Below are 27,684 nucleotides of genomic sequence, written 5' to 3' on the forward strand. Positions count from 1 at the left end.
AAATTGTAGGGAATGCCATTTTAGTACGTCCCCTCGTAAGCCTATGATGGGGTGCTAGGCAATGCATCAGGGCTCAGTGCCTAGAACCTAAAAGTGGGAGGGGCCTCCAACGGCATCATATCCTCCTCCTCACACAGCACCTGGGCCCCCACCACACTCAGATTAGACCCTCAGGATGGGGGTGGAAGAATAGCCCCATTTGCCAAATGCCTATGAACCCAGCTTAGATCTAAATTGCTCTGCTTGCACCTGCTTTTTTTTTCCCTAGAGATTGGGTCTCACTGTGTTGCCCAGGTTGGGCTCAAGCGATCCTCCAGCCTTGGCCTCCCAAAGTGCTGAGATTATAGTCGTGAGTCACAGTGCCCGGCCCACTGCTCATTTTTAATGCTCAGATCAAATCCCAAGTGACCATGCTCACTTTCCAGATGAGGAGACTAGCTCAGCAAAACAAAGTGACCAGCCCGAAGCCACACAGCCAATGGCATGAAGGATTCTAATACAGCTGGACTCTGAAGCCTGGGTTTTTGCCTCTGCATCTCTATGCATGTAGAATATGAACCTAAAGTTCACCACCCAAGGTTGGATGGATCTAACATCAGATGCATAACAATAAGTCCAAGGCAGTGTGTTACAGGGCTGGGGGCTCCACTTGCTGGAAAACTGTCTTGAGGACAAAGGGGCTCTGCCTTCCCACATCCTCCACTGTGAACTCCATAGTGGCTGCATCTACCAGCATAGGTACCAAGCACCTGGCACAGAGCAGATGCTCATGACCTTTTTAAGAGACAGGGTCTTGCTCTGTTGCCCAGGCTGGAGTGCAGTGGTGCACTCATAGCCCACTGCAGTCTTGAACCCCTGGGTTCAAGTGATCCTCCTGCTTCAGCTTCCCAAGTAGTCAGAACTACATGTGTGCATCACCAGACCTGGCTAATTTTTAAACATTTTGTAGAGAAAGGGTCTTGCTATGTTGCCCAGGCTGCTCATTAACTTCTGAAGGAACAAGCAAAGCATGCCATTGACACTATTTTCCAACATCCAGTGTCCATATATGCCACCTCCCCGTTAGATCTCAGTGCCTGTCTGACTTGTGTCATGCTACACACTCCTCAGCCTGTGGCCCAAAGAGGTTTCATCTTGCCCTGGTTGAAACCACCCGCCCTCCATCCCTGTCCTTGGAGGAAACTGACCCCAGGCCCCATGCCCTTATAGTTCTAGGGGAAAACATTTGTATGTCTGGTCTTTGGCCACGGCGATTGGCTCACTCAGGCCCGTGACCCCATCAGAGCCAATGAGAAGCCAGCTGACTCTTCCGCTGGGCTCAGGTTCTCTCTCCTCCACTGGGCTTGGTGGGCAAGATGTGTAGAATTAAAGGTATAAATCTTAATTGTCTTTAAGTCGGCCTTGGATGCAATCAAACTGAGACCAGAGGCCACAAGAATCATGAGACCGTCAGAATCTGAGCTCTTGAAATTAAGAATGAAATATACTGGATTAACAATATGCTTGTGTTTAGACACACAAGAGAAAGTGGACATTTATATGTCAGTTTCCATAAAACCTAGGGGAAATTTAAGTCTGTTTACTAAGAAGGAAGTTTTCCTGGAGTATTAAAAGGTTTGTTTCAAAGTTCCAACAAGCTGTAACCTTGAGACTCTGAATGCTTATTTTAGGAAACTACATCTGTTAGAAGTTTATGGTAGAAATTTGTTCAACTTGAAGCTTCCTCATGAACTCTGTGACGATCAAGTCACTGACAAGGACCTCTCACTAACCTAGCTGTAAGTAACTCAAGCAGCACTCGCTTGTAATCCCAGCCACTCAAGAGGCTGAGGCGGGGGGACTGCTTGAGCTCAGGAGTTCAGGACCACCCTGGGTAACATAGCAAGACCATGTCGCAAAAAAATACAAAACAATTAACAGGTCTGGTGCAGCAGTGCACACCTGTAGTGCCAGCACTTTGGGAGGTAGAAATGAGAGGACTGCTTGAGGCCAGGAGTTTGAGACCAACCTGGGCAACATAGTGAGACCCCCATCTCTACAAAAACTTTTAAAAATTAGCTGGTGTGATGGTGCATGCCTGTAGTCCCAGCACTTTGGGAAGCTAAGGCGGGAGGATCACCTGAGCCCAGGAGTTCCAGACCAGCCTGAGCAACACAGCAAGACCCTGCCTCTACGAAAATAAAAATAAATTAAAAAATCAGCTGGGTGTGATGGCACATGCCTGTGGTCCCAGCTGCTTGGGAGGCTGAGGCAGGAGGATCACTTGGGCCCAAGAGGTTGAGGCTGCAGTGAGCTATGATCGCAACACTGCACTCCAGCCTGGGCGACGGAGCGAGACCGTGTCTCAAAAAAATTAAAAATACCCAAATAACAAATAATTCAACCAGAATACAGTTTAAGGCATTCCTCTTCATTAAAAAGCAACCTAAAGCTATCTAAAAGATTAACAAAACATAATGCAGAAGGTTGATTTTCCTTAACAGAAATTTGAGGCGGCCACCCCCATCTTGCCTGAGGCTGGAACTAACCCTAAAGAAGGAGAGTCAAAAGACAGAGGTCCTGATGACAGCCCGAGCCCCTAAGTCGGGCTGCACCACAACTGATTCATCTTTGTGTGCCCGGCAGTTGGAAGGATCCTGGGATTTAACAGGTCCTCCATATGTGTCTGAGATTCCAAGCACATTCCATCCGAGGAAGTCAGGGTGAGGCAGGGGGTGGCTGAAGAGCCCTTCCTCGCTTCCACGCTAGTTATAATTTATAATTGCGGGATCCTCATAGAAACAGAAGTGGTTCTTTCCTTACTGTTTGGGAACATCTTGTCTTAGAAGAGACCAGAAGCATTAAAACAACTACAGTTGGCCCGGCGCGGTGGCTCATGCCTATAATCCCAGCACTTTGGGAGGCCGAGAAGGGCGGATCACAAGGTCAGGAGATCGAGACCATCCTGGCTAACACGGTGAAACCCCGTCTCTACTAAAAATACAAAAAATTAGCCAGGCGTGGTGGAGGGCACCAGTAGTCCCAGCTACGTGGGAGGCTGAGGCAGAAGAATGGTGTGAACCCAGGAGGCAGAGCTTGCAATGAGCCGAGACAGCACCACTGCACTCCAGCCTGGGTGACACAGCGAGACTCCATCTCCAAAATAAATAAATAAATAAAAAACAACTACCCCTGCCACTCAGCACTCAAGGAAAGAAACAGGACAAGAAATTCACAAGGGCATGGCCCCACCCAGCACCCAAACCCGCTGCCAATCTTACCGAATGGTAGGCTGGTCTCCACTTAGCTGCTTAAATCTCCGATGGAGCTGCTCGATCTGATCCGATGAGACTGAGAAGTGGGGGAAAGAGAGAAAAACAAGACAGAAAAAAAACATCACTGACTGTCAGAGGGAGGCTGCAGATATTCTTCCGCCCCATCCCCACTGGCTGCCGCATCCCTTCTCAAAGCATCTCCCACCATGGCAAAAGCGAGTGCTGGGTGAAGCAGCAGAGAAAGGATTTCCCGTTCTTCCCAGAAACGGCTCTGCAGTGATCAGTTCCAACTGGCTTAGTAATAATAATACAACTATTACTAATAGCTCCTGAGACGGGGCAGTCACGAAGCAGGCCATTCTCCCAGCCTCTGACCTTCCCCAGCCCACTAAAGAGAAACTTTGTTTTTCTGTGGCAGGGTTTCACTTCTATCACTCAGGAAGGAGTACACTGGCATGACCTCGGCATCTCAGCTCACTGCAGCCTCCACCTCCTGGGCTCCAGGGATACTCCCACCTCGGCCTCCTGGGTAGCTGCAACTACAGGCAAGTGTCACCATGCCAGCTAATTTTTGTGTGTGTATATATATATACACATATACATATATATACACACACACACATATACATATATATATACACATACATATATATACATATATATATAGCTAGATAGATATAGATATCAATTTTTTTTTTTTTTTTTTTTTTTTAGAGATACAGGGTTTCACCGTGTTGCCTAGGCTGGTCTCAAACTCCTGGACTCAAGCAGTCTGCCCGCCTCGGCCTCCCAAGGTGCTGAGATTGCAGGCATGAGCCACCATGCCCAGCCTAGAGAAAATTGCATCTGGTTGTCTGACTCTTCCTCTTCCACTCCAGAAGATGAGTTTTATCCTACCTGAGAAAGGGGCTTTTTATAGTCACAGACTCAGAGTCAGATGAGTAGCGAGAAGAAATAAGGGTTCAGGCTGGTGTTGAACATGATCTGGGAAACCTATACTGAGAACTGTAAGGAGAATCTGGTGGAGCAAAGAAATGGAAGGACTCCAATCTGGGTGACGGGGTAAGACCCTGTCTCTAAAAAACACATAATATTAAACAATGATCTGCATTTCTCACTTCATTATCAAAACAACTCAGTAAGTGAGTGGATATTATCTCAGGTGTTTTGTTTGTTTTGAGACAGAGTCACACCCTGTCGCCCAGGCTGGAATGCAGTGGTGCAATCTCAGCTCATTGCCACCTCTGCCTCCGTGTTCCAGCGATTCTTGCGCCCCAGCCTCCCAAGTAGCTGGGATTACAGGCACGTACCACCACACCCAGCTAATTTTTGTATGTTTAGTAGAGATGGGGTTTCGCCGTGCTGGCCAGGCTGGTCTTGAACTCCTGACCTTGAGTGATCCGCCCACCGCAGCCTCCCAAAGTGCTGGGATTACAGGTGTGAACCATCATGCCTGGCCGTTATCTCAGTTTTATAATTTGAAAACTGCGGCTCAGAGAGCACTTAAGATCCCACAACACACAGCGGCAGAGCTGGGACTGAACTCTAAGTCTGTGCGACCCCAAGGCCAGCCTTCACCACGAAGGAATATTGCCTGTCTGCCCAGAGTACCTTGGCGCTCAAGGCCTTTAGGTCTGGTTCCTGAGGACTATATACAGTTCACGCAAACCTTTCCAAAACACAGGCTGGACTGCGGAGCTGTGACCTCCCACCTCAGTCCTCCCAGCATTCCCTACCCCTAAGCACTGTTTTGCTCCTGTTACAGAGGCAGCTAATTTCTGGGGCCAACTGGTCACCTCACTTCCTGCTCATTGTTTTTTGGCCTCAGGCTCTTCAAGAATCAACAGCTCAGTATTCTCAAGAATCAACTGCTCAGTATTCTCAAGCATCTCCAGCAGCTCATTAAGGCTGCCAACCCAGACTGAGGGCTCCCTACTTCCTGTGGGCACGGCTCCAATGATTAGCTCATCTCTTCCTCCCAACACTCTAGGAGGGGGCTGTATCCTCTTGTTACAGATGTAGCCACTGACACTTGGAACAGTTAGGTGAATCATCAAAGTGCAATTTCTACCTTTCTGCAGGAAAATATGGCGATTTATATCATAGGTGTCTCAGCAAGGACACTGGCATACTTCATGGCCTAGCAATTCCACTCCTAGGTATATACACAAATAATGCATACTTCTGTTCATCCAAGCATGCGTACAAAGACGTCGTGGCGGTGCCACTGGAATCGCCCTAAACGGGAAACTACCCACATGCCCAACAATGGCAGAGTGCTAATGTGTAGTATAGTCAAGCAATGGAATACCACACAGCAGCGAGAATGAACAATATAATCACAGACAAAAGCAACCAGACAGGAAACTGTACATATTTTATGATTCTATTTGCATAAAGTTCAAAAACAGGCAAAATTCAACTACAATGTTAGAGGTCAAGATTGTGGCTGCTCTTAAGGGAGGCATCGTAGATGATGCTAACATTGTAAATGACTTTTGGAGGATGAGATAAGCAGGAGTAACTTGAATGGAGTGCAAAGGGGAGCTCTGGGTTCTAGGAATGTGCCATTTCTAGATCTCTGTACACTTTACATAGTCGTGTTGTCGGAAACCTCAAAGAGCTGTCTGTATGCTTATGAGTGATGCACTGTTCTGGATGTGCACTATATCACGACAAAACATTTACTAAAAAAAAAAAAAATGTTATTCCTCCCTGACTAAAGGAGATCTGGGAAGAAAAAAGAAAAATGAATAAAAAGTTTTTAAAATTGTAATTCCACTAGGCAGGAATGTATCCTAAAAACAATAGATGCAACAGGTACAAAAACATGAATACATAAATGTGTTCAACTTTGTATTCTTTAAAATAGCTTAAAATTCGACTTGCCCTAAGTGACCATCAAAAGCAGATTGGGGCTGGGCACGGTGGCTCACGCCTGTAATCCCAGCACTTTGGGAGGCTGAGGTGGGCAGATCACTTGAGGTCAGGAGTCTGAGACCTGGCCAACATGATGAAACCCCGTCTCTACTAAAAATACAAAGATGAACCAGGCATGGTGGTAGGTACTTGTAATCCCAGCTACTTGGGAGACTGAAGCAGGAGAATCGCTTGAGCCCGGGAGGCGGAGGTTGCAGCGAGCCAAAATCACGCCACTGCACTCCAGCCTTGGCAAGAGAACAAGATTCTGCCTCAAAAAAAAAAAAAAAAAAAGCAAAAAACAGATTGGTCGAACACTTTTTGGTATGTTTAGCCAATTTTTTTTTTAAAGTATACCTTTAGAGTGCAAGATGGAGAAAAAAATTGTTTTTAGGTATACTGCCTTTAATAGTGACAGTTGTGTATTTGCAGAGAAATACATTCCACATATACTGCCTAAAAACAGCTTGCTACCGAGACAGCACAACTCTATGTTGTGGAAAAGACATAAAAATATACAAATGTGTTTAAGTAACTTAAAAATCCTATTTTCCCCAAAATAATAATTATTTCTCATCTCAATACCTGGATTAAAGACTGTTTTGCTTTTGGTTCATCTATATTTTCCAATTTTTCTCTAATGTACAATGTATATGTATAGTCTTGTGATGAAGTTTTTCAGCCTACATGATCCTATCTAGATGGCTGAGAGATCTCATAAATATCGATATTAGTAAGTCATTCACTGGCTGAGTACTGTGTCCCAGGCACACATCATCTTCTTTAGTTCCTTCCATGACCCTATGAGGGACATACTATTCCCATTTTATAGAAGAACAGAGGCTCAGAAGGGATGTAACTTGCTCAAGGTCACTGACCTTGATAGAGGCAGACCCACAATTTGAACTCAGTCTGGCAGAAAACGTGTAGTTCTGTGTTTTGTTTTCTTTTTTTGTCTGTCTCCTTTTGTATGATCACTTAACCCCCAAAACACACTGATCTGATGATAAATGATAAGAAATTACAGCTAAACAAGTGCACCTAAACAACCACTATTAAAGATGAGTTACGGCTGGGTGTGGTGGCTCATGCCTGTAATCCCAGCGCTTTGGGAGGCGGAGGCGGGTGGATCACTTGAGGTCAGGAGTTTGAAACCAGCCTGGCCAACATGCCGAAACCCCATCTCTACTAAAAATAAAAAAATTAGCCGAGAGTGGTGGCAGGCACCTGTAATCCCAGCTACTCGGGAGGCTGAGGCAGGAGAATCACTTGAACCCGGGAGGCGGAGGTTGCAGTGAGCCAAGATGGTGCCACTGCCCTCCAGCCTGGGTGACAGAGCCAGACTCCATCTCAAAAAAAAAAAAAAAAAAAAAAAAAAAAAGCGTTACCTTGAAAGCATCCTGGTGTGTGAAAGAGGCCACTGGAGAGGACACACATTGGATGATTCCATTTGCATGAAATGCTCAGATGGACAAATCCTTAGGAACAGAAAGTACATCAGTGGTTGCCTGAGGCCAGGGAGGGGAGGGGCTGGAGAGGGAGAACAGGGGGACACTGCTAATGGGCACTGGAGGTTCTTTTGGAGAGAGATAAAAATGTTCTAAAATTATATTGTTTTGATGGTTGCATAACCCTGTGATTATACTAAAACTATGGGGTTCAATTTAAATGGGGGTGAATCTAATGGTGTGTGAATTATATCTCAATAAAGCTATTTTAAAAATAAATTACATGCATAATCATAACAAGGGCAGACATTAACGAGCATTTACCGTTTCCTGGCCTCTGTGTTCAACTCTACTTGGATAAGCCTGGGCTGGTACAACCCTCTCCTGAGTTCTGTTAGGTAGGTATGATTCTACGCCCATTCTAGAGATGAGAACTCCGGGATGTGCCCAAGGTCCCACAGCTAGGAAGAGGTATATAAATCATCCTAGATGAAGTTTATCTAATGAAGAGTTTCCAGTTAACGGCATCCAAAGTGCATGCAAGGCTGCGCGCGGTGGCTCACGCCTGTAATCCAGCACTTCGGGAGGCTGAGGTAGGTGGATCACTTGAGGCCAGGAGTTTGAGACCTGCCCGGCCAACATGGTGAAACCCCATCTCTACTAAAAATGCAAAAATCAGCCAGGCATGGTGGGGCACATCTGTAATCCCAGCTACTTGGGAGGCTGAGGCAGGAGAATCACTTGAACCCGGGAGGCAGAGGTTGCAGTGAGCCGAGATCACACCACTGCACTCCAGCCTGGGTGATGGAAAAAAAAAGAACATGCACACACATGCAAATTCACATACACATACTCCCTCTGTCCTGCCTGATTGAAAGCAAAGGATTAGGAAGACAACCTCCCACCTTTGGGGCCCTCTTTTTACCCAAATCCCTGGAGCCAAGGGCTCAGCTCACAGCACAGGCAGGACTCCTCCGGCACAGTAACTGAGAGAAAGGATGATTTCTGAAGCCTCAGGAACTGACTTTCAGAACACCCCAGGCTCTGGCAGGTGGAGCTGGTCTAACCCAACATGACTGGTGAGCTGCTTCCTCCTAACCGCGCCCCCCCACCACTCCTTGCCCGCCCCCACCCCTGGGCTGACCGTGGGCCAACAGGGCCCCTCGCGTAAGCACCTGATGCATGTCTGCCTGCATCAGGGCCCCAAAGCCCACGGAAGAACCTGCCTTTTCCTCAAGGGTTCCTGGGTTGGAAGCTTTTCCAGCTTCCTTGCTCCTCACCTCTGAGCCCTTCTCCAGGGCCCTGAGGTCACAGTTCCCATGGGGATGATGGGCAGAGATGGGCTTTGGTTCCTGGCAGCTGGACCTCATTATTTCTGGTTTTAGATTTCAACCTGAGGGAAATGCACACCAGTCCATGGGGCTGGTGGGAGTTTAACTGGCCTAATCTTTTGGGGATGGAAGTGAACTGTCACTTTGTATCAAAAACTTCAATGTGAAGGAACACACCTGCCTGTCCAAGTGGCTGCTAAGCCCTTGAAGGTGGTGAGCCCAGACTGAGATGTGCTGAAGTAGAAACCACACACCAGCCTGCCAAGACTAAGTACAAAAAAGAACATAGATGACTGCAATAACTTTTGATATTGATCGTATGTTAAAAATGATATTTTAAATATAATGGGCTAAATAAAATACACTATTAAAATTCATCTCACCATTAATTTCTTTGTCTTAACGTCGCCATGAGAAAATTTAGAATTACATTACATAATGTAATTACATTACAGCTACTAGAAAATTTACCATGATTACACCTCACATTATTATTTGTGTTGGGCAGCGCTGGTATATACCCTTTGAATCAGAACTTGATCCCTAGGAACAAATCCTGAAGAATTAAGACAGGCGTATAAAGATGAACAGACGAGGGTAATCATGGTTGCCTGTTTAGAACAGTAAGAAATTGGGGGGCTGGGTGTGGTGGCTCACTTCTTTAATCCTAGCACTTTGGAAGGCCGAGGCTGGTGGATCACCTGAGGTCAGGAGTTTGAGACCAGCCTGGCCAACATGGTGAAACCCCATCTCTACTAAAAATACAAAAATTAGCTGGGTGTGGTGGTGCATGCCTGTAATCCCAACTACTCAGGAGGCTGAGGCAGGAGAATTGCTTGAACCTGGGAGGCGGAGGTTGCAGTGAGCCGAGATCGTGCCACTTCACTCCAGCCTAGGCAACAAGAGCAAAAACTCTGTCTCAAAAAAAAAAAAAAAAAAAGAAATGAAAAAAATTGGGGGAAATGGGCCAGGTGTGGTGGCTCATGGCTGTAATCCCAGCACTCTGGGAAGCTGAAGTGGGAGGATCACTTGAGCCCAAGAGTTCAAGACTAGCCTGGGCAAGACAGGAAGATTCTATCTATACAAAAAAAAAAAAAAATTTCAAAAAATTAGCTGGGCGTGGACTAGTGAGGCTGAGGTGGGAGGATCACTTAAGCCTGGGAAGTTGAGGTTGCAGTGAGCCAAGATCGCACTCCAGCATGAGCAACAGAGCAAGGGGCTGTCCCAAAACAAAAAGAAATTGGCTGGGCGCAGTGGCTCAAGCCTGTAATCTCAACATTTTGGGAAGCTGAGGCGGGTTCATCACCTGAGGTCAGGAGGTCTAGACCAGCTTGGCCAACGTAGTAAAATCCCATCTCTACTAAAAATACAAAAATTAGCTGGGCGTGGTGGCAGGTGCCTGTAATCCCAGCTATTCAGGGGGCTGAGGCAGGAGAATTGCTTGAACCTGGGAGGCAGAGGTTGCAGTGAGCCGAGATCGTGCCATGACACTCCAGCCTGGGGGACAAGAGCGAGACTTTGCCTCAAAAATAAAAAAAGAAAAAAGAAAAGAAATTGGGGGAAATGCTGAGCCACAGAAAACAAGACAGATTAGTCCTGGTACATCCTGAAGTCGGAATACTACACAGCCTTTATAAATATTTTTTAAATATTGTGGGACATCGGAAAATGTCATATGGCATGTTGTCGCATGGAAAAATCCAACAGACCAATATCTCATTTACACGCGAAAGTTCATATTGATATACACATGTGCACAAGAAAAAACAGAAAAGGGTATACAACAAAATAATAGTAGTTGGTTGTTTTCAGATGGTAGAATTACAGAACATTTCTTTCCTCCTCCCTTTGACCCTAAATTTGGTTATCTGTCCCTTAACTTTTCTGCAATTTATGGAGATTACTTGTATAATTGTATTTGGGTTAAAATCTTTTTAACCATGATGACTAGAATGATAAATAAAAGAAATAATAGATGTTGATGAGGCTATAGAGAAACTGAAACTCTCATACATTACTAGCGAGGATTTAAACGGTACAACCACCATGGAAAACAGTTCGGTAGGTCCTCAGTTAATTAAACATAGAATTACCATGTAATCCAGCAATTCTACTCCAAAACAATTCTTTTTTTTTTTTTTTTTTAAACGGAGTCTTGCTCTATCGCTCAGGCTGGAGTACAGTGGCACAATCTCAGCTCACTGCAATCTCCGCCTTCTGAGTTCAAGTGCTTCTCCTGGCTCAGCCTCCCCACACTGGGTGGCATGCGCCACCACTCTTGGCTAATTTTTGTATTTTTAGTAGAGATGGGGTTTCACCGTTTTAGCTGTGCTGGCCTTGAACTCCTGACCTGAGGTGATCCACCCACCTCGGCCTCCCAAAGTGCTGGGATTACAGGCGTGAGCCACTGCGCCTGGCCAACAATTCCATTTATACCCGAGATAAAAGAAAATGTTCGTCCACACCAGAAGCCTGTAACCAATGTTCAAAGCAGCACTGTTCACAAGTGCCAAGAGGTGGAAACAATCCAAACGTCCATCAACAAAGGAATGGGTGAACAAATGCGGCACATCCAGATGACAGAATATTATTCAGCAAAAAAAGAAATGAAGCATTGGTAAATGCTACGGCATGGATAAACCTTGAAATAATCACACGATGTGAAAGAAGCCAGACATACAAGGCCACACAGTGTATGATCCCATTTATACGAAGTGCCCTGAACAGGCAAATCTAGTGAGACAGAAAGTAGATTGATGGTTGCCAGGGGCTGGAGGGTGTTGGGGGAATGAGAAGTGACTGCCAATGGGTATTCTTTTGGGGGTGATAAGTTATTCTAGAATTAGGTAGTGGTGGCCAGGCACTGTGGCTCACACTTGTAATCCCAGCACTGTGGGGGGCTGAGGCGTATGGACCACGAGTTTGAGACCAGCTAGGCCAACATGAGACCCCGTCTCTACTGAAAATACAAAAATTAGCCAAATGTGTTGACACACACCTGTAGTCCCAGCTTCTGGGGAGGCTGAGGCAGGAGAATCATTTGAACCCAGGAAGCGGAGGTTGCAGTGAGCTGAGATAGCACCACTGAACTCCAGCCTGGGTGACAGAGCAAGACTGCATCTCAAAAAAAAAAAAAAAAAAAAGAATTAGACAGTGGTGATGTTTGTATAACTTTGTGAATATACTAAAAGCCACTGAACTGTACACTTTTAAATGGTGAATGTCATGAGCTGTGAATTAGGTGTCAATGTAAAAACTGTTTAACCTTGAGGATGAAGGGGCAATAGAAGCCAGTTCCTTCCTCAGATGCTGTCAAGGTGGGGTTGAGAATTTCAGTGTCTCCAGGGTCAGAAAGGCATGAAGTGAGAGAAGGGGCCCGTGCAGGCATGAACTGGAGCCCCACCCTGTCGAAGGGGCTGCCACCGTTCCCTCCAGCCAGTTGCTGCCATGGGAGGCCAGATTTTCCCCTTTCATTAAAAGGAGGCAGAAATCTGCTGGGTTAAAAAATATTGGCAATTGACTGCAAAGGGTTCTGAATGCTGGGTTAAGCACATTGCCTGCCTGGCTCTGGCCTCCCCCATCAGGCTGTGGGGATCTGCTTGCAGCCCTGCAGTGCTGAGCAAGGCATCACCCATGGGAGGAGAGCCACATAGGGTAGGGGGTCAAGGACAATGGTCCAGAACAGGGAGGATGGGAGGGGCCCAGGGGCAGAGAAGCAGGCCTGAAATCCATCCTGGAGTCCAGCCTCCCTCCCCTGACTCAGGAGGAAAGAGAATGTCAGCACACGCTCCCATCCATTTTGGGGCACCAGGACTCTGTGAGCCTGTAGTCCCAGGACCCAGGTGAGGGGCATGCACACCATTGCCTGCTCTTCCCACAACCCCTGCTGGCCCCCGGGAGTGTGTGGGCCCTGAGGGGCACCCCCAAGGCCCCACCTGTGCTTGCACAGCCCTCTGAGCACCTCTGGTTTACTAGGTGCTTGCTAGAGGCCAGGGAAGCAGATGCAAAAAGCGTGGCCCCATTCTGCTGGAAATGCACATCCCCTCGCCAGGATCCAGGACGGTAAACGCTGCTTCAACTGGCCAAGGGGCACCAGGGTTGCAGTGGAGGTTCTAGGCCACGGGGATGGGAGCAGGAGATGATGCCCAATGGGGTTCTGGGGTGGGGTGGACAGGGCTGGCAGAGGGCATAGCCTTGGCAGGGGCAGAACACACAGGGCTCAGGGAGCCTCGGGCTCTTCAGTGTGGGTGGAAGACAGGCAGGGGTGGTGGGGCGTGAAGGCCTCATCCATCAGGCCAGGACATTTGGACTTGCCCTGAGTCTACAGAGGACGCCAAGCCAGGGAACGAGCTCTGAAGTGCCTGGCAATAGACCGTGGGTGTGGATGAGACTGAGAGACAGCAGGTGCAGCCGCCCAGGGTTAGGGTGGGAAAGGGGGAAGGTGGAAGGGCTCAGGGCAAGGCCCCGCTGGAAGAAGCAAGCACAGCTGAGAGCCTTCTCACATGCCCCAGGGACTTCCCAAGCCACCCTGCCTCCTGCTGGCCCCACTAGCTGTGCCAGCCTGGATACCAGCCCCAGGACACCAAGGGGCATCAATGGGAAGGTCTCAGTAACTTCCAAGACCCCCAGCTCTCTCCTGCTTGCCATCTCTTGAAAGATTGGCCAGGACTCAACCCAAACATTGGGGAAATCCCAGAATACAGAGGCGAGTCAGGCCGGATGGAAAGGTGAGCTCCTGACAGCGCTGCTGGGGGAGGCTGCTGTGAGTCTGCTACGCATCCCACTCAGCTGTCACCTTGAACTCATGAGGCTGCTTCTTCCTCCGTGATACAGAGGTGACAACGGGACTTCCTCCCTCGTGACGTTGTTCATGCCATGAAAAACCACCACAAGCTATTCACAATCACAACCACCAACGTGGCAACTACTCAACGTCCAACAACTGGTGAGTGCAAAAACAAAATGGGTATATCCAGGTGATGAGATGTTATAAAGCAATACAAAGGGAGGCAGCCCTGTCACACTCCAAGAAGGGATAATACTAGATATACAAGGCGGGCCTACTGCAGGATGCCATTTACATGAAATGCCCCAACAGGCAGATCCACACAGGCAGAACGCAGATTAGTGGTCACCAGGGGCTGGGAGAGGAGGAAATGGAGAGTGACTGCTAATGGGTATGAGGTTTTTTGGAGGGCGATGAAAATGCTCTAGAAATAGATATGGTGATGTTTTCATATCATTGTGAATGTACTTAATGCCAATGAATTATACACTTTAATTTTTTTTTTTTAATAGGGATGGGGTTTCACCATGTTGGCCAGGCTGGTCTCAAACTCCTGACCTCAAGTGATCTGCCCACCTCGGCCTCCCAAAGTGCTGGGATTACAAGCATGAGCCACTGCTCCTGGCCTGAACTGTATACTTTAAAATGGTTACAATGTAACTTTTTTTTGAGTCAGGGTCTCTCACTCTGTCACCCAGGCGGATGGAGTGCAGTGGCATGATCACAGCTCACAGCAGCCTCAAACTCCTGGACTCAAGTGATCCTCCTGCCTCAGCCTCCCAAGTAGCTGGGACTACAGGTGCACATCACAGCACCCAGCTAATTTTTTTAATTTTTCTTTTGTAGAGACAGGGTCTTGCTATGTTGCCCAGGCTGGTCTCTAACTCCTGGCCTCAAGTGATCCTTCCACCTTAGCCTCCCAAAGTGCTGAGATTACAGGTGTGAGCCACAGTGCCCAACCTAAAATGGTAAATTTTATATTACATGAATTTTGCATCAATTTTTAAAAAGATCTAGCACAGGATCTGGTAGAAGACGTAGGAGACGCAGGAGACGCTGGGGTTGCCAGGACTGTTATTATTGTCCCCTAAGTAATCCCTTGATACCATCGTGGCTGTTCAGCTGGATCCAGGCTCACCAGGGACGCAGCAACTTGCATGCCTCCTGTGGCTACAGCCAAAACAATGACTAACCCTGGGCCTTGGGAGGGAGACAGGGAGGAACAGCCTCCTTAGCCTTGCAGGGGCCACTCCACAGGGGACTACCCTCTCATGCCTGGCACATGCTGGGCGCTTCATGATGCTGAATGCCAGCTCCTCTCCTTCACCTGCCTTTTCCTTGGATGCCATGTGCTGAACTCGTATACATCATAGATCACTCTTAGCTGCTGGGATGTTAAAATTAACCAAAGATGCATTTGGGTGCACTTGGCCTTGAGAAGGAAGCTCTCAAACCCAATTCTGTCCTTCAGAGCAGCAGCAGCAGCTCGAAGATTAATTGCTGGCATTTATGCAGCACCTTAATACCCTTTTCACGCCAACTTCAACCCACTTTGTAAGTGTGAAAGCCAAGGAATTCCTGGTAAGAGCTGCCTCAGGCCCACGTCAGCAGTGTTTCTTTCAACCTCAGATACCAAGGGTCCTGTTAGGATCTCTGTGGGTTTTTTCCTACCCTGAATGAATCCTCCAATTCTCAGGATTGAAGGGGAAGCTGGGACAGAGTGAATTGACTTTAGAATCTACTCTTCTCTCATGAGCAATAAGGCAACTGAGAAAGCTGTCAGAGTGGGTGCTCGTGACTTTAAAAATCACAGTCTGTTTTGCTCATCTATGTTCCCTTCCTACAGCTATGCTCTGTTCTTTACCATGCGCCTTATAGCAGCAATAATAACCACCACGTGCTTTAGCTGGGCGTGCTGGTGCACGTCTGTCATCCCAGCTACTTGGGAGGCTGAGGCAGAACCGCTTGAACCTGGGAGGTGGAGGTTGCAGTGAGCCGAGATTGCACCACTGCACTCCAGCTTGGGTGACAAAGCGAGGCTCTGTCTCAATAAATAAATAATAATATAATAACCACCATGTGTTAACATTTACCCAGAGGCTAGGAATCAGCCAAATGCCTGGAATTATCTTAGTCCTTGCTTTTAGGGTGCCTCCCTTTAGGGCCGTGCCTCCCTTTTAGGGTGGTAATCACACCCATTTTATAGATAAAGAAACTGAGTCTCAGAGAGGCTAAGTCACTCCCTGAAGGTCACACAGCTAGGAGCAGCAGAACTGGGATTTAGACCAAGGTGCAGGACTTTAGATTCTATTTGCATAGCCATTGGCTAGGCTGTATGCCCAAACTGAGGAGGGATGGAACAATAAATACATATCATTTATGTAATTAGAGAAAAATTTCTCCATTTTAATAAAAAGACTAAAGATGACGAAGGGGAAAAAAAGCAACAGTGAATCAGGAGAGATTTTGAGAGTGGGCGAGTGGGTGTCTTTCAGAGCATCTAAGAAACAGGTTTTCACAGCCTTCCAGAACTATCTTCAGTTCCAGATTTATCCTGAGGCCAAATCAAGTAGAAACAGGCTTATCTAAAGTACAAGGTTGGCTGGGCACAGTGGCTCACGCCTGTAATCCCAGCGCTCTGGGAGACTGAGGCGGGTGCATCACTTGAGGCCAGGAGTTTGAGACCAGCCTGGCCAACATGGCAAAACCCCGTCTCTACTAAAAATAAAAAAAAAAAATGCCTGTAATCCCGGCTACTCAGGAGGCTGAGGCACAAGAATCACTTGAACCTGGGAGGCGGAGGTGGCAGTGAGCCGAGATTGTGCCACTGCATCCCAGCCTGGGCGACAGAGTGAGACTCTGTCTCAAAAAAAAAAAAAAAAAAAAAAAAAAAAAAAAAAAAAAAGTACAAGGCTTACTTCTTACTTCAGTAGGACACTTAGATCAGGAATTTCAGGTCCTGCTACTCGGAGCTAATACAGATTCTGCCTTCCATTACAAACACTGGATAAAACAAGAAACAAATGTAATGTCCAGCTAAATGGAAGGAAAGGGCAACACCCAAGTGCCAGGGCCAAGGAAGAGACCAGGAACCAGCAGGGTTAGTGACAGATGCTGCTGAGGTGGCCCAGGTGTTAGAATGGTTTCAGGCTCCAACAGCTAAGGGTCAGGGCTTTAAGTCCACTGAGTGACAGAAGAGGCCTTGGGTCTGCATGAGCTGGAGCTGAGCCTCCTCTAAAAAGCTGAAATACAAAAGGCTGCCTCTGCACATCAGGTGGGTCAGAAAAAACGTTCCCCACTGGCCCGGAGAATAATAAGAAAGCCATCTCTGCTAGGGAGATGGCAGGGGAAAGAGCAGGCTTCTGCAATGAATCCAAACTCCAAGACTGAGCCACACATTGGTGAAAAATCCAAGTCTTTGTGGGGCAGGAGACCCAAACCGAGGAGTTAATGTGAAAAGTGTTTTCAGACTGGTGAAAACCTTGAGATACCTAGCACAAGAAATTCAAATGCACTGTGTAAGGCTCTTCTAAAACCCAGGGCACACAGGAATCCTGTGGGGTGGTAGGGGGAAGGGCCAAGGGGAGTCGGGAAAAAGCCCAAAGATGAGCTTATAATCAAAAACCAAACCATACAAGCAAATGAACCACCATAAGGGAGAATCAGCAGACACAATTAACAAAAGGAATAGCACTCCAAGAAGGCAAAACAGAAGAGACTATATAGTAGGCTTTAAATTATTACAAACAACAGAAGAAGCATACCCTATGAAAAAGAGGTGAATTTGAAAACTATATAGCACTTATAAACATTTTTTTTACAAGTCATTGCAATTTTTTGAAATTTAATAGGTTAAGGCAGCAAGGTTATAATAGCTGAAGAGAGAATTAGTGAACTGGAAGATGGATCTAAGGAAATGAGCCAGCATATGGCACAGAGAAATAAAAAGAAAATACGAAAGAAAGATTAAGAGGCATGCAGACAGAATGAGATGAACCAACATTTTTCTAATAGGAATTACTAATGAAGAAGATAAAGAGAAAGGGGAGAGATAATATTTTCATAATGGAAGATATGAACTTTCTTTAGAATCAAACAACATAAACCATTCCCAGGATAAATAAAAATAAATCCACACCCAGACATAGCATGTACAAAACACCAAAGACAAAAATTTTAAAACAGGGAAAAGGGAAAATAGGTTTCTACAAAGAAATGTCAATTAGACTAACAGCTGATTTCTCAACAGCAACAAGACCAAAAACAAATCACTGAAAAAAAAAATATCCAGCAACCTTACATTTTACACCCAGCCAAATGTTCATTCATGCATGCCTGCAAAATAACAATATTTTCAAAGTTTACAACTCACAGAGCCTCACTGAAAAATCTACAGAAACATGCATTAAATAAGAAAACTATATCCATAAGGAAGAGTGGTTGCAAGAATTAATAGTGTCTGCATAGAATAATAATGAATATGTAGGTTCTTAAATACTATAGAGTGATACAAATTAAAGTACATTAAGGTCCCCAATTATGAGCACAAGGGCAGAGATGGTGATTAAGTTTCGGCATGTCCAAGATAGCAGACATATAAAAAATGAAATGAATTACTAAAAAAAGTTATAGCATGCCCTTTTAAAAGGAGATACGTAGCCAGCTCCTGAAATGCTCCCAGCTGAAATGATTAGTAACTGCCAGTAACTCTCAAGCACTGAGGATGGGTCACAATAGCAAAGACTTGGAACCAACCCAAATGTCCAACGATAGACTGGATTAAGAAAATGTGGCACATATACACCATGGAATACTATGCAACCATAAAAAATGATGAGTTCATGTCCTTTATAGGGACATGGATGAAACTGGAAAACATCATTCTCAGTAAACTATCGCAAGGACAAAAAACCAAACATCGCATGTTCTCACTCATAGGTGGGAATTGAACAATGAGAACTCATGGACACAAGAAGGGGAACATCACACTCCGGGGACTGTTGTGGGTTGCGGGGAGGGACAGCATTAGGAGATATACCTAATGCTAAATGACGAGTTAATGGGTGCAGCAAACCAACGTGGCACATGGATACATATGTAACAAACCTGCACGTTGTGCACATGTACCCTAAAACCTAAAGTATAATAATAAAAAAAAGAGCTTTGCCCAGATTCTAACTTAATCCTCGCAACATTCGGTGACACAGGTTCTATTTTTGCTGTCATTTAACAGATAAGGAAACTGAGGCTCAGGGAGGCAAAGTGCTTTGCCTAGACAGTAAGAAGCAATACCATGATATAAACCCACATCTATCTGCTGGAAAAGGACAGGCGGTGAGAAGCCACCTGTGTGCCATACTGGGACTCTGGCTGAGGTCCTTGGGGGAATGCAGGCAAGGGCAAGACAGGGGACCTCCTTAGAACTACCAGGTGGGTGAGGCCTGCAAAGTGCTGGGCATCTGCTCAGGGTTCTCTAATCATTGGGATCCTGGCATAGGTGCTCAGAAGGAGCTTAGGGAACCCTGTTCCAATCTCAGCACATGGGGCAAGCTGGCCTCTACAGCCCCCCTTTGGGGACTGCTGTCTCCGGCCTGGCCACCTGCCCTCCCTCCTGGAGGCACCTGGGCCCTGAGACCTCCACTAACCTGCCAGGGAACAGTGCCAAGAACGGAAGGCTTGCTCCTGACAGAGTGCCGGTCTGCAAAGGTCACACCGCTGGGACGACAAAGAGCCTTTTTGTCCTAGTGCTCCGTGGCCACCACCACCAGCGGAAATCACCCACTCGACCTTCTGGTTTTATAAATTAATAATTAAGCTGGAGCAGGCAACAGGAAGGCTGGCAGGACCAGGGGTGCCCAGGCCCTCACCCTGTACAGTCACACCAGCATGGACAAAAGAACAAAAGAGGCCCTGACTTTTCTTCCCAGAACCGTGGGCCCTTCTGAGCCGAAAACACCTCATTCCCTCAGCTTGAGATAACAGATCCTAAAGTGCTTTGCAAAGCGAAGACCATCTTATCAACACCCAGGTTATTCTGTTTGTCTTACTGGGCCGTATGGCGTGTCTGAGCATTGATTAAATTTCCACGATGCATGCTGGAGACCATTAACTCACAAAAAATTATCCTGCCAGGGTGGCGGTAGAGGAGGCAAGAAAGAAAGATGCATCGGGGATCTAATTACCACTAATCTGCGGAGCGAGGACACCTTGGAGAGGACTGCCAGTGGCTTGCACAGAGAAAACACAAATTCTTCTGAAACAGACCTGAGCCCACCCAGTGAGACCCTAGGAAACAGAGGGGGCAGCACCCTCCTGCCTCTTCCTCCCAGCTGTGGTCCCCACTCCCCTCCCACTGCCCACTACTGAGCTTGTTCTCCCTGGGGGCAGCCCACCTAGATTCTAGAACTTTCCACATCACCCAGAACCAACCCTATCTGCCTCAAGGTCCAGTTCTCCCCTTGCCGACTCGGTAAACGATGTGTGGAACTCTACTGAGGAGGTTGTGGGGTAACAGCATGGCCTCCCGCAGATCATACAGATACGCCGACTCTCAGAGTCTCCGTCCTGAGCATGTGGGGTTCCAGGCATGCAGGAGAGGCGGTTTCTCCCAGCACTTGCAAATCCCAGTAGAAGGCCTGGTTTTGAGTCTAGGTTCCCTAACCCGGCAACTAAGTGACCTTGGGCAGTCATTTCCTGTGTCCAAACCTCAGTTTGCCCATCTGTAAATTGGCAGCAATAGTCCCACCCTCAAAGGGCTTTTCGGCAGATCAGATGATTGACAAGTGCTCAAGAAAGAGCAGCTGTCGCCTCATTCACAGCTGCCTGCGTTTTTTAAGAAGCGGGATTGGTGGCTCAGAGAAGGACACAGCCTGGATGAGACATCTGAGCAAAGTGGCACAGGACGGCTCCAGCGCCGAGCTCAGTGCACATGGAACACCAGCCTCCAGGGTCCTGCTCTGTGGCTGCTGCAGACGGTGAGATGATGGGGCCCAGGTGAACAGAATGAAAAATACCAGCACGGGCTAGAGCAGGCAGGTGCCTTTGTTTGATCCCCAGCCCTTTGGGAAGCTTCCACAGCGGGCCTTCTCCTGCAAATTTCCCCTGTGAGCCCCCATAGAGGAGGGCAGGGGAGGCCTGGAAGCCCCCATCCAATCAAGGCAGAAAGGGTTCCAGAGGCTGGGGGTCCCGTGATCTGGACCACTCTGTGGATGACTCCAGGCCAGGATCCGCCCCCTCCCCTGCCCCAGAGCTCAGCCTACAGGACTGGTCCTCCCCCACCCCCAACCCCTGGTTTCACAGACATATTCATTCCTCCTCTACTGAGGAGCCACTGTCTGAGGAGGGAGCCTGAGGTGGGAGGATCACTTGAGCCTGGGAGTTAGAGGCTACAGTGAACTGTGATTGCACCACTATGCTCCAGCCTAGGCAACAGAGCAGGGCCATCTCAAAAACAAATTAATTTTAAACAATCAATAAAAGTAATTGTTTGAATCATTTTCTTACTGAGGCATGATTTGCATACAATGGAAAACACTTCACTGTTTAGAGACTCTGATAAGGGCAGAGGGCCCTCCCTAGAGGCACTCAGACAATTCCATATCCTATTTAATGGGGTTCACGGACTCCCTGAAGGTCCCAGGGGAAAAGCCACAACCTAGCCCAGACGAAGAGAAAAGGTGCGGGTGACTTTGGCTGGCTGGCTGTTCAGCTTACCAAGCTTTGGTGGATGACGAACAGTGTGGAGCTGGCTGGTCCACCCCGGCCCATCAGACCCTTCCTCCCGCTATGCTACAGTTGTTGGGGTGCTCCCCTGTCCCCCTCGAACCCCTGAGCTTCTGGAGGGCAGGGACTGCATCTGGTCCACCCTGGTAGCAGAATATGGCAAATGGTGAATGAGCCAAGGCCACGGTCTGGGGCCACTTAAAGACTTTAGGACCAAGAAGTATTGCCCAGGGGTGAGAATGCAGTGGAAAAACCAGCGCCACCCCCACCAGCCACGCTTGGCCACATCAGTCCTCCCTGCCATCTCTAGTTCCTTCTCCAAATGAGATTAGACCAGGAATGCAATCCGACTCTCTACTTCTTTTTTTTTTTTTTTTTTTGGAGACAGTCTCACACTGTCACCCAAGCTGGAGTGCAGTGGCACCAACTCCTGGGCTCAGGTGAACCTCCTGCCTTGGCCTCCCAAAGTGCTGGGATTACAAGCATGAGCGACTGCACCAGCCTGTGACTCTACTTCTCATTATGATGCCTGTGGCCTTGGGCAGTCACCTCCTCTCTTGAGCCTCAATGCCTGCATCTGTAAAATGGGAAACCAACCGTGTTCCTGGGAGGATTCCATCAGCTACTGCGGATACGCTGCCTGGCTCAGCTGAACGTTTGGCAGATGCCATGCGCCCGAGAAACATTAGCTCTTACCATCATGAGGTCTGAACTCTAGGTCTGGAGATTTTGTTTTTTTGTTTTGTTTTTCCTTTTCCTTCTGGCAGCTTCTTGGCATCAACATAGACATGCCTGAAGAGCTGTTTTGGAGCCTGAAGGAAAAAACAGACCCTCCACCTTTCCCAGAATCCTCTGTCTTACTACTTCCTTTCCAACTCCAGGAGCAGACACGAATGGGGGGGGGGGGGGGAACAGGAAGTCGGGCCACCTCCAGGCCATCCAGGCCAGCTCAAGGTGGTGAAGGACAACTGACTCAGGTGAATGATTCCCAAAGAGCCCTTCTCTCGGTCAGGGCCCACTTTGTACCTTGGTCCACACACCAGACACCACTCGGCTCCTGTCACCAAGGGTGCGTGGGGAAGGTGAGCTCAAACACACCCCCGGGACGCCTTCGCTCGGGCTTTTCATATGAATCTTAACAATCTAGATGTGAGCTTTCTTGGCTCAGAAAAGATTCCTGGGAATACTCGTTTCTGGTTTAAATCAATCAATGAGAATCTAACAGGCAGGGAGAAGGAAGGTGGGCACGCAGACCTGACGACGCCCTGTGTGGCGAGCTGCTGCTCAGGCGTATTTTTGGTGGGGCTGGCTCACTGCTGATGCCAAAAGGGTTCATCGCGAAGGGAGGGAACCGGAGATGCTGGGAGGATTGGCAGCCGAGGACAGCTGGTGAGGGTGGCACCGGGTTTTCCAGTGGCTTGCCTGTTCCTGAACAATACATCTTGAGTTTTAAAGTCCCCAGGGACTGCGCCCCTTTAACGTGAGCCTCTTGTGTTCTCACTGAACCACCAAGTGCATACAAAGGTGAACAAGACACGTTCTTTCTGCTCTAGGGAGCTCCAAGTTTTGAAGGGGTGGCAGGTGACAGAGTTGACAAGTATAACATGGTGTGATGCCTGCTATTGTGGGAGAGAAGGAAGGAGCTCCAGGAGCCCTGAGGATGGGTGTTTAACCCTTAAAGGTTGGATGGAGAGATGGCTTTCTGGATGGCAGCAGCAGGTAAGCCAACCCCTGAACAATAATGAGCATTCGTTTCATAAAGAGACAGGGTTAAGGCTGTGCGTGGTGGCTCACACCTGTAATCCCAGCACTTTGGGAGGCGGAGGCAGGCGGATCACTTAAGGTCAGGAGTTTCAGACCGCCTGGCCGACATGGTGAAACCCTGTCTCTACTAAAACTACAAAAATTAGCCGGGCGTGGTGGCGGGCGCCTGTAATCCCAGCTACTCACAAGGCTGAGGCAGGAGAATTGCTTGAACCCAGGAGGCAGAGGTTTCAGTGAGCTGAGATCGCGCCACTGCACTCCAGCTTGGGCAACAAGAGTGAAACTTCATCTCAAAAAAAAAAAAAAAAAAAAAAAAAAAAGAGAGAGAGACAAGGTTAAGAGGAAAGGTTTGAGTTTGTTTTTTCTTGTTTTTGTTTTTTGTGAGGCGGAGTTCACTCTGTCGCCCAGGCTGGAGTACAGTGGCATGATCTCAGCTCACTGCAACCTCTGCCACCCAGGTTCCAGCGATTCTCCTGCCTCAGCCTCCCGAGTAGCTGGGATTACAGGCGTCTGCCACCGTGCACAGCTAATTTTTGTAGTTTTAGTAGAGACAGGGTTTTACTATCTTGGCCAGGCTGGTCTTGAACTCCTTACCTCATGATCCACCTGCCTCGGCCTCCCAAAGTGCTGGAATTATAGGCGTGAGCCACTCCACCCAGCCTAAACCTTACCCTGGGTGGAGACAGAGAAAGGCTCCCATGTGTAAACACCTAATTGTGCACATCAAATGAAAACAGTGCTCCAGTAAGAGGAAGAGCTTTTGTGCAAAGGCCTGAAGGTGAGAAAAAATACGGGCAGTCTTTTCCTATCCCTTCTTGGTTCCTAGAAATTCAAGTAGCAGCTACACACAGTGAAAGCATGCTGGCAGTAAGAAAGCAGTCTTGGGGCCAGGCATGGTGGCTCATGCCTGTAACTCCAGCGCTTTCAAGAGGCTGAAGTGGGAGGATCGCTTTGAGGCCAGGAATTTGAGACTAGTCTGATCAACATGGCAAGACCCGTCTCTACAAAAAAATTTAAAAGTAGCTGGTGTGGTGGTGCACACCTGTAGTGGTAGCTACTAGGAAGGCTGAGGTGGGAGGATTGCTGGAGCCCAGGAGTTTGAGGTTGCAGTGAGCTTGATCATGCCCCTTGCCCTCCAGCCTGAGTGGGAGAGCAAGACCCTGCCTCAAAAACCAAAAATTAAAAAAAAATTGTAAAAAAAGAAAGTAGACTTGGGGATCCTATGACCTCCAATTCCTCCCCTTACCAGCTGTGGGACTGCAGGCAAGCTGGTTTACCTCTCTAAGCCTCAGTTTCCTCACCTGTAAAATGGCCCTAACACTGCCTTCCTGGGGGATCATTACTATAAAAAGAGTGTTATGCAGAGAGCACCAGCGTGGAGCCTGATGCTCAGCAGGTGCTTGGGGAATTATGTTCATTATCACCAGCCTCAGCCTGACCTTCTGGTCCTTTCTGGATGGTGTTCTCAGAAAGGGACCAAGCTGATTCCTCCCCAGGAAGTCAGAGGTCATCTTGGTCCTCAGGGAGGTGGGGGAGTCAGCAGCCCTGTGGGCTCAGTCTATCCTCTGGCCACCTTACCCTGAGGCTCTTCTCCCTTTTTCTCAGGGAAGATTCCCAAGGGAATGGCCTTGGAGGAAGGGCCCTGCCTGACCCACTGGGTCTCTGGGAGCTGACGTTCCCATGCCAAGCCAATCGCCTCGCATACATATGTACGTAACCTTATTGAATCCACACGATGACTTCAGGATCCAGGTGGGGGTACTGAGGCTCAGAGAGGTAAGATGACTTGCCCAAGGTCATGTAGCTCAGAGAGATGGGACCAAGACTCAACTCTCAGCTATGGCTCGGAGTGACCAGGACATACAAGAGTGTTTAAAGCATGGTCAATAACAAACACGTACATGTGTTTGGTCTAACTACTTCATGTAGATTAACTCAATACTTCCCAACGACTTCAAGGGAGGTACTATGACTATACCCATTTTATAGTAGATAAAACTGAGGCTCAGAGAGCACAAGTGACTTGCCCAAGGTACCTGGCAAGGCCCCTGAAGCCAGGCTCCTGCCACAGCCTGAGCCCTGACGACAGCTGTGTCCTCATCTCATGCATTCTCATTTACTGTTGCTAGCTTGTCCCTGCCACAGGGCCTCTGCATTCGACGTCCCCTCGGCCCAAGATGCCCTTTCCACTGATTTGCACACCCCTGGCTCATGCTTACTTGGATTTCTGTTCCATTATCACCTCCTCAGGGAGGCCCTCCGGATCCACCCTAAAGCTCCATTCTCATGCCACCCTGCTATGCCTCGTTCACAGTTTAACACCTGTGGGGCATTTTGTTTACTGTGTGTCCCCCTTCAGGAACAGCAGCCTCTCCGAGTCATCTCTAAATCCCCAGCCCCTGGACTATAAATATTTGCTAAGTGGGTAAAAGTGACCGAATTATGCAGTCCCTTTCGGAGGACTGGGGGCAACTTTCCACCTACCTAAAGTTCCACCTGCCTACTCTGGTCTAACCTCAGAAACTCCTCTCCGACCCTCTCTATCTCCCTTGGGTTATGAAATCTGAGCTCTGGGCAGCAAGAAGGGAAGCCGCTGAAGCTACATCTAGGAAGGTTACAGAGCAGGAACACAGCATCTGTCATCCCCGTGGGAGGCTGGACCCAGGAAACTGACAAGACTCCCAGCATGCTCTGCAGCCCCTCCTCCCTGTCAAACCCACAACCAGGCGGAATTCCCGAGTGCCCCGTGGGCTGCCAGAGAGCCCACCCTTCCAGCGGGGATCCCAGCCACAGAGAATGCCCATCGACACCCATCCAGATTCAAAGCAGTGGGAGGCGAGGAGAGGGCACGAGAGAAATAATAAAACCAGGGGAGACCCAAGCAAGTAAGAGCTAGAGGAATCCTTCCTTTCTCTCTCATATTAGTCTTCGGATTGAAGTGCATAAAACTTTTTGAGTAAGTAAAATATTCAACATAGTTCAAAATGAACATATAAAAACGTTTACAGAGAAAAAGCTCACTCTCCCTTCATCCCTTCCACTCTCCCTGCAACCCCCACCAAGCATCCATTCGTACTTTCTGGTGGATTCTTCCAGTCTGCAAATATAGCAATTACAAATGTATACTCTTATTTTCCCGTTTTTACATTTTCTATTTCTTTTTACTTTGCAGCTCCAGCTCAAAGGATCCTTTTTTAAAAAACAGAAAAAAAGGATACCATATTATATATGCTGAGCCACACCTTTTCCTTCCCTAGTTGGATATAATTCTATATCTCTACACAGAGATACAGATATAGATGTATAAGTGCGTGCATACACACACCAGTTATTAATGGTTTTCTGCAATTTTCATCCAGTTCTCCTGGAAAGGGGTATTTAGATTGGGGGTCAAGAGGGGTTGCTTTTCAGCTGACACACAAACAGCTGGGCCACCCTTCTTGGTGATCAATACTGGACGCTGGTTCTCTGCACTTGAAGCAGGTGCCAAGGGCTAGCTCTTTCCCAAAATATCTGCAGCTCCCATTTCCTGAGCGTCCACGAGGTACTAGGAGAACTCTTACAACAGGGAAGGAAAGCTGAGAATCAGAGAGGTAAAGTGACTAGCCCAAGGTCACACAGCCAGGAAGTGGAGCTGTCAGGGTTCACAGCCGGCCTGTCCCTCGCCAAAGCCAGTTTGCCCACACACCTGGCCCCCGCGGTCTCCAGTTCACACCCTGGTCCACAGCTAGAGGCAGAACTGGCCATGCCGAGTTCAGGACCCAGGGCCAAGTCCCCAGCCCGGCTGAACTCGGGCAGACAAGCGCTTTCTCCGCCATTTCCCTGCGGGCAGCTCGGCCGGGCCGATGCGGGGCGCGCAGCCTTTGCTGGTCCCGGGAGACTCAGCGAACTCGGGGGAGGACGCTGGGCTCCAGGCAAAGTGCTCTGCGGCCGCTGCCTCGCTAAAGCCTCCCAGCCACCCGCGGGGATGAGGCCTCCTGAACCCATTTTACAGATGCGAGGACGAAAGCAGGCGCGGGGAGCCAGCTCTCCCGACTAAGGTCACCCGGCCGGGGAGCGTCGGAGACCGGTTCCCACCCAGGTCCGCCGACTTCAAAACTTTCCGCTCTTGCGCTCACGAATGCAAACGACTCTCAGGTGCGGGGCGCGCGCACCAGCCGGGCTGCCTGAGGGACTTGCCCGCCCGGCCCGAGGCACCTGCCCTGCGCTTGGGAAGCCTGGGCCCCGCTCCCTCCCCGGTCCGCAGTCCCCCGGCCAGGGAGTTCCCGGGCCAGTCCGAGGCTGAGCGGCTGCGGCACTGAGCGTCGCCGCGGAACTCCTCGCCGCAGCCCGCGAGGTGGCCGGCGGGGACCCATTTGAAAGAGGAGGAGACTGAGGCGCAGAGAGGGCCCGCCACTGGCCCAAGGTCACACAGCGCGGCGGCGGGCCGGGGCCCCCAACAGTGGCTGTTCGGAGGTCCT

At 48.5% G+C, this 27,684-nt stretch overlaps 1 protein-coding gene across 1 annotated transcript in view; it reads right to left on the reverse strand.

The window, feature by feature from the left end:
• TESC (tescalcin) overlaps positions 1 to 27,684 on the reverse strand; it is a 61,242-nt gene that overhangs the window by 33,239 nt on the left and 319 nt on the right. The window contains exon 2 of the mRNA XM_003274439.3: positions 3,261 to 3,330. Coding sequence (XP_003274487.1) covers positions 3,261 to 3,330 — 70 coding nt within the window. The remainder of the gene's footprint in view (positions 1 to 3,260; positions 3,331 to 27,684) is intronic.

This window comes from Nomascus leucogenys, chromosome 10, assembly GCF_006542625.1.
Source record: "Nomascus leucogenys isolate Asia chromosome 10, Asia_NLE_v1, whole genome shotgun sequence".
Taxonomy (NCBI): domain Eukaryota; kingdom Metazoa; phylum Chordata; class Mammalia; order Primates; family Hylobatidae; genus Nomascus; species Nomascus leucogenys.